We start from the raw sequence: 7,239 nt of genomic DNA on the forward strand, positions 1-7,239 counted from the left end.
CTACGCCTTCACTATGGTGAATCACTAATACGATACAGAAATACACTACGGAAAAAGAAGGAACAAACAACAACATGAAGAATTATCTATCCAAAATGGAGATGTATGGGTAAACCACTTCTACAATCTTTTTGGCTCTATAACAAAGAATAAAGAGCAAAAACATATACAGGAACAAATACAAATCTTAGAATCAACTATTAAAGACTACCAGAACCCACTGGATTCTCCAATTACCTTGAATGAGCTACAGGACAAAATAAAAACCCTCCAACCCAAAAAGGCACGTGGTGTTGATGGTATCCTTAATGAAATGATCAAATATACAGACAACAAATTCCAATTGGCTATACTAAAACTCTTCAACATCATCCTTAGCTCTGGCATCTTCCCCAATATTTGGAACCAAGGACTGATCACCCCAATCCACAAAAGTGGAGACAAATTTGACCCCAATAACTACCGTGGGATATGCATCAACAGTAACCTTGGGAAAATCCTCTGCATTATCATTAACAGCAGACTCGTACATTTCCTTGATGAAAACAATGTACTGAGCAAATGTCAAAATGGCTTTTTACCAAATTACCGTACAACAGACCATGTATTCACCCTGCACACCCTAATTGACAAACAAACAAACCAAAACAAAGGCAAAGTCTTCTCATGCTTTGTTGATTTCAAAAAGGCCTTTGACTCAATCTGGCATGAGGGTCTGCTATACAAATTGATGGAAAGTGGTGTTGGGGGTAAAACATACGACATTATAAAATCCATGTACACAAAAAACAAGTGTGCGGTTAAAATGGGCAAAAAACACACACATTTCTTCCCACAGTGCCGTGGGGTGAGACAGGGATGCAGCTTCAGCCCCACCCTCTTCAACATACAGTATATATTAATGAATTGGCACGGGCACTAGAAAAGTCTACAGCACCCGGCCTCACCCTACTAGAATCTGAAGTCAAATGTCTACTGTTTGCTGATGAGGGCCTACAGCAGCACCTAGATATTCTGCACAGATTCTGCCAGACCTGGGCCCTGACAGTAAATCTCAGTAAGACCAAAATAATGGTGTTCCAAAAAAGGTCCAGTCGCCAGGACCACAAATACAAATTCCATCTAGACACCATTGCCCTAGAGCACACAAAAAACTATACATACCTCAGCCTAAACATCAGTGCCACAGGTAACTTCCACAAAGCTGTGAACGATCTGAGAGACAAGGCAAGAAGGGCATTTTATGCCATCAAAAGGAACATAAAATTCAACATACCAATTAGGATCTGGCTAAAAATACTTGAATCAGTCATAGAGCCCATTGCCCTTTATGGTTGTGAGGTCTGGGGTCCGCTCACCAACCAAGACTTCACAAAATGGGACAAACACCAAATTGAGACTCTGCATACAGAATTCTGCAAAAATATCCAACGTGTACAACGTAGAACACCAAATAATGTATGCAGAGCAGAATTAGAGATCTACCAGTCAGAGCTGAGGTGGGGGTTGGTCATCTACTCTGGGAGTTAGAGGGCTGTAAGTCAGAGCTGTGACTGACCCAAACTTAAGGAAAGCTTTGACTATGTACAGACTCAGTGAGCATAGCCTTGCTATTGAGAAAGGCCGCCGTAGGCAGACCTGGCTCTCAAGAGAAGACAGGCTATGTGCACACTGCTCACAAAATGAGGTGGAAACTGAGCTGCACTTCCAAACCTCAGGTCTAATGTAAGACCATATTAGAGACATATTTCCCTCAGAATTCGAAAACAAACCCAATTTTGATAAACTCCCATATCTACTGGGTGAAATTCCACATTGTGCCATCACAGCAGCAAGATTTGTGACCTGTTGCCACAAGAAAAGGGCAACCAGTGAAGAACAAACAGCATTGTAAATACAACCCATATCTATGCTTATTTATTTTCCCTTGTGTACCCTTAACCATTTGTATATATACGTAATATGACATTTGTAATGTCTTTATTGTTTTGAAACTTCTGTATGTGTAATGTTTACTGTTAATTTTTATTGTTTATTTCACTTTTGTATATTATCTACTTCACTTGCTATGGCAATGTTAACACATGTTTCCCATGCCAATAAAGCCCCTTGAATTGAGAGAGTGAGTGTGTGTGTGTGTGTGTGTGTATGGGAAGACAAGGAGAGATAGGAAAAAGCCTGTGTCTAATAGCTGTTTAATTGGAGAGTGTTTGTTGTCCAGACCAGGGGAACAAAGCTGTGATGTGTGTCTTCATATCAGCCTGTTCTCTGTACACTCTGTGCTCTCTGCCTGGCAGGCTACATGGTTCTAGTACAGTGATGCAGTCGACAGTCTGTAGGCTACTAATGACTATGGCCGGACAGAACCTAAAACAACTTTATCATATACTGTAAATACCTGTACAAGACTCCCAGCTTCAGCTCTGACTTACAGCCCTCTAACTCCCAGAGTAGACTACCAACCCCCACCTCAGCTCTGACTGGCAGCCCTCTAACTCCCAGAGTAGACTACCAACCCCCACCTCAGCTCTGACTGGCAGCCCTCTAACTCCCAGAGTAGACTACCAACCCCCACCTCAGCTCTGACTGATAGACCTCTAACTCCCAGAGTAGACGACCAACCCCCACCTCAGCTCTGACTGATAGACCTCTAACTCCCAGAGTAGACTACCAACCTCCACCTCAGCTCTGACTGGCAGACCTCTAACTCCCAGAGTAGACTACCAACCTCCACCTCAGCTCTGACTGGCAGACCTCTAACTCCCAGAGTAGACTACCAACCCCCACCTCAGCTCTGACTTACAGACCTCTAACTCCCAGAGTAGACTACCAACCCCCACCTCAGCTCTGACTGATAGACCTCTAACTCCCAGAGTAGACTACCAACCCCCACCTCAGCTCTGACTGGCAGCCCTCTAACTCCCAGAGTAGACTACCAACATCTACCTCACCTTGGCTCTATTATACATTCATAATGTTGCGTGCATATTGAATGAAAGATAAAGATAAACATCATATAGCTGTGTTTAACAAGACTGTTTCCCCTCTCTCTCTGTCTCTCTCTCTCTCTCTCTCTCTCTCTCTGTGTCACTCTGTCTCTCTCTCTGTCTCTCTCTCTCTCTCTCTCTCTCTCTCTCTGTAGATGTTAATGAGTGTGAGCGTCCAGGTATCTGTGGACCAGGCCAGTGTTACAACACCATAGGAAACTACACCTGTATCTGCCCTGTGGACTACATGCAGGTCAATGGAGGAAACAACTGTATGGGTAAGTGCAGTACAATACACTGTACTACTCACTCTTAAACAATAACCAGTGTGTGTGGTCTGAATACAGTTGGTTTCTGACTACAACAGAAACAGACTGGCAGCAAGATAGAATAATTGTAGTTATTTGATTTACTGTATGTAACCTTTATCTATACATGTACGTCAATTCAGAACAGACTGAATTTACAATGCCGACGTGTTATGTGTTAGATCTATTCTCTACAACATTATGTCATCACAATACCATGTCTGATGAAGGTCTCTGACCAAAACCTCACAGTATGTTTTTAATTACGGACCTATAATAAACTATATTTTTTTGTTGCTTCTACAACACCATGTGACTAATGACTGTTTGTCCCCTCCCACCCGTAGACATGAGGAAGAGTTTCTGCTACAGGAACTTCTACTCTGACAACGGGACGTGTGACGGAGAGTTGACCTTCAACATGACCAAGAAGATGTGCTGCTGCTCCTACAACATTGGACGGGCCTGGAACAGACCCTGTGAACAGTGTCCTGTACCCAGCACCAGTGAGTACACACACACACATATACACTACGCGCAGAACGCACACACACACACACTCAAATCTGCCATCTGTCTGTCCCTAGATGAGTTTGCCATTCTGTGTGGAAGTGAGAGACCAGGATACTACATTGATATCTACACAGGACAGGTCATCGGTAAGTTACACCACTTCCAGTGGAAGGACACTATTGGAATAAAATCCAGTATACAGCTTCACAGGACTAATAAAAACATTTTAAAAAGTGATTCTGTGTATCTGTGTGTGTGTGTGTGTGTGTGTGTGTGTGTGTGTGTGTGTGTGTGTGTGTGTGTGTGTGTGTGTGTGTGTGTGTGTGTGTGTGTGTGTGTGTGTGTGTGTGTGTGTGTGTGTGTGTGTGTGTGTCTGTGTTCCAGACATTGATGAGTGCAGGGAAATCCCAGGTGTGTGTGAGAACGGCGTGTGTATCAACATGATTGGCAGCTTCAGGTGTGAGTGTTCAATGGGCTTCCTCTACAATGACAAGCTGCTCATCTGTGAAGGTAAGGCGCGCCCCATGGGCTTCATGCTGTGTGCTCATAGAACATACAACTACTACCCTTTAGAGTCTTTGTCCCGGATTCAATCCGAGGCACATTCATAGTAAACACTGGGCAGGTTGGCTCATAAATGACTTTTAAAAGTGGATTGAATGGCAGCCTTGTATATTTTTGTATTTATTTGACTGCATGGTGTTGCTGAATAAAACCCTCTGAATCCATGTCACCTTGTCATGGGCCTCCAAGCCGGATAGGGTTTTATACAGTTGCACATGTATGGCAGGTCTCAGGGTCTATTTGCTTTAGTGAAATTTCTACGAGTAATTAATACATTGTCTTTCTCTCTCTCTCTTTCTCTCTCTCTCTCCCTCTCTCTCTCTCTCTCTCTCTCTCTCTCTCTTTCTCTTTCTCTCTCTCTCTCTCTCTCTCTCTCTCTCTCTCTCTCTCTCTGTCCCTTTCTCTCTCTGTCTCTCTCTTTCTCTCTCTCTGTCTCTCTCTTTCTCTCTCTCTGTCACTCTCTCTCTCTCTCTCTCTCTCTGTCTCTCTGTCTCTTTTTCTCTCTCCCTCGCTCTCTGTCTCTCTCTCTCTGTCCCTCTCTCTCTGTCGCTGTCTCTCTCTGTCCCTCTCTCTCTCTCTCTCTCGCTCTCTGTCTCTCTCTCTGTCCCTCTCTGTCTCTCTCTCTCTGTCCCCCTCTCTCTCTCTCTGTCCCTCTCTCTCTCTCTCTCTTTCCCTCCTAGACATTGATGAGTGTCAGAATGGGCCAGTGTGCCAGCAGAATGCAGGCTGTCTCAACATGCCTGGTAGCTACCGCTGTGAATGTAAACCTGGATACCGCTTCACCCCCACTGGACAGTGTCTGGGTAAGGATGGGGGAGGAGGGAGGGGTGAGGATGGAGGGGTAAGAATGGGGGAGGAGGGAGGGGTGAGGATGTGGGAGGATGGAGGAGGGAGGGGTGAGGATGGGGAAGGATGGAGGAGGGAGGGGTGAGGATGGAGGGGTAAGGATGGGGGAGGAGGGAGGGGTAAGGATCTGGGAGGATGGAGGAGGGAGGGGTGAGGATGGGGCAGGATGGAGGAGGGAGGGGTGAGGATGTGGGAGAATGGAGGAGGGAGGGGTGAGGATGGAGGGGTAAGGATGGGGGAGGAGGGAGAGATGAGGATGTGGGGGGGTGGAGGGGTGAAGATGGGGAGGATGGAGGAGGGAGGGGTGAGGATGGAGGGGTAAGGATGGGGGAGGAGGGAGGGGTAAGGATGTGGGAGGATGGAGGAGGGAGGGGTGAGGATGGGGCAGGATGGAGGAGGGAGGGGTGAGGATGGAGGGGTAAGGATAGGGGAGGAGGGAGGGGTAAGGATGTGGGAGGATGGAGGAGGGAGGGGTGAGGATGGGGTAGGATGGAGGAGGGAGGGGTGAGGATGGAGGGGTAAGGATGGGGTAGAGGATTGTGTCTGGGTAAGGATGGGAGAGGATAGTGTCTGGGTAAGGATGGGGGAGGATAGTGTCTGGGTAAGGATGGGAGAGGATAGTGTCTGGGTAAGGATGGGAGAGGATAGTGTCTGGGTAAGGATGGGAGAGGATGGTGTCTGGGTAAGGATGGGGGAGGATAGTGTCTGGGTAAGGCTGGGGGAAGATAGTGTCTGGGTAATGATGGGAGAGGATAGTGTCTGGGTAAGGATGGGGGAGGATAGTGTCTGGGTAAGGATGGAGGGGTAAGGATGGGGGAGGATAGTGTCTGGGTAAGGATGGGGAGGATAGTGTCTGGGTAACGATGGGGGAGGATAGTGTCTGGGTAACGATGGGGGAGGATAGTGTCTGGGTAAGGATGGGAGAGGATAGTGTCTGGGTAAGGATTGGGGAGGATAGTGTCTGGGTAAGGCTGGAGGGGTAAGGATGGGGGAGGATAGTGTCTGGGTAAGGATGGGAGAGGATAGTGTCTGGGTAAGGATGGGGGAGGATAGTGTCTGGGTAAGGCTGGAGGGGTAAGGATGGGGGAGGATAGTGTCTGGGTAAGGATGGAGGGGTAAGGATGGGGGAGGATAGTGTCTGGGTAAGGATGGAGGGGTAAGGATGGGAGAGGATAGTGTCTGGGTAAGGATGGAGGGGTAAGGATGGGGGAGGATAGTGTCTGGGTAATGATGGAGGGGTAAGGATGGGGGAGGATAGTGTCTGGGTAAGGATGGGGGAGGATAGTGTCTGGGTAAGGATGGGGGAAGATAGTGCCTGGGTAAGGAAGGGAGAGGATAGTGTCTGGGTAAGGATGGATGAGGATAGTGTCTGGGTAAGGATGGGAGAGGATAGTGTCTGGGTAAGGATGGGGGAAGATAGTGTCTGGGTAAGGATGGGGGAGGATAGTGTCTGGGTAAGGATGGGAGAGGATAGTGTCTGGGTAAGGATGGGGGAAGATAGTGTCTGGGTAAGGAAGGGAGAGGATAGTGTCTGGGTAAGGATGGATGAGGATAGTGTCTGGGTAAGGATGGGAGAGGATAGTGTCTGGGTAAGGATGGGAGAAGATAGTGTCTGGGTAAGGATGGGGGAGGATAGTGTCTGGGTAAGGATGGGGGTGGATAGTGTCTGGGTAAAGACGGGGGAGGATAGTGTCTGGGTAAGAATGGGGGAAGATAGTGTCTGGGTAAGGATGGGAGAGGATAGTGTCTGGGTAAGGATGGAGGAGGATAGTGTCTGGGTAAGGATGGGAGAGGATAGTGTCTGGGTAAGGATGGGAGAGGATAGTGTCTGGGTAAGGATGGGAGAAGATAGTGTCTGGGTAAGGATGGGGGAGGATAGTGTCTGGGTAAGGATGGGGGTGGATAGTGTCTGGGTAAAGACGGGGGAGGATAGTGTCTGGGTAAGGATGGGGGAAGATAGTGTCTGGGTAAGGATGGGAGAGGATAGTGTCTGGGTAAGGATGGAGGAGGATAGTGTCTGG

The 7,239-nt window shown here is 47.6% G+C and overlaps 1 protein-coding gene across 1 annotated transcript in view; it reads left to right on the forward strand.

Moving 5' to 3' along the window:
* LOC110516722 (fibrillin-1) overlaps positions 1-7,239 on the forward strand; it is a 149,670-nt gene that overhangs the window by 109,749 nt on the left and 32,682 nt on the right. Inside the window, exons 42-46 of the mRNA XM_090222708.1 lie at positions 3,143-3,265; positions 3,643-3,801; positions 3,883-3,954; positions 4,193-4,318; positions 5,053-5,175. Coding sequence (XP_090078834.1) covers positions 3,143-3,265; positions 3,643-3,801; positions 3,883-3,954; positions 4,193-4,318; positions 5,053-5,175 — 603 coding nt within the window. The remainder of the gene's footprint in view (positions 1-3,142; positions 3,266-3,642; positions 3,802-3,882; positions 3,955-4,192; positions 4,319-5,052; positions 5,176-7,239) is intronic.

Source organism: Oncorhynchus mykiss, chromosome 26 (genome assembly GCF_057628025.1).
Source record: "Oncorhynchus mykiss isolate SJ-2025 chromosome 26, ASM5762802v1, whole genome shotgun sequence".
Classification (NCBI taxonomy): Eukaryota; Metazoa; Chordata; class Actinopteri; order Salmoniformes; family Salmonidae; genus Oncorhynchus; species Oncorhynchus mykiss.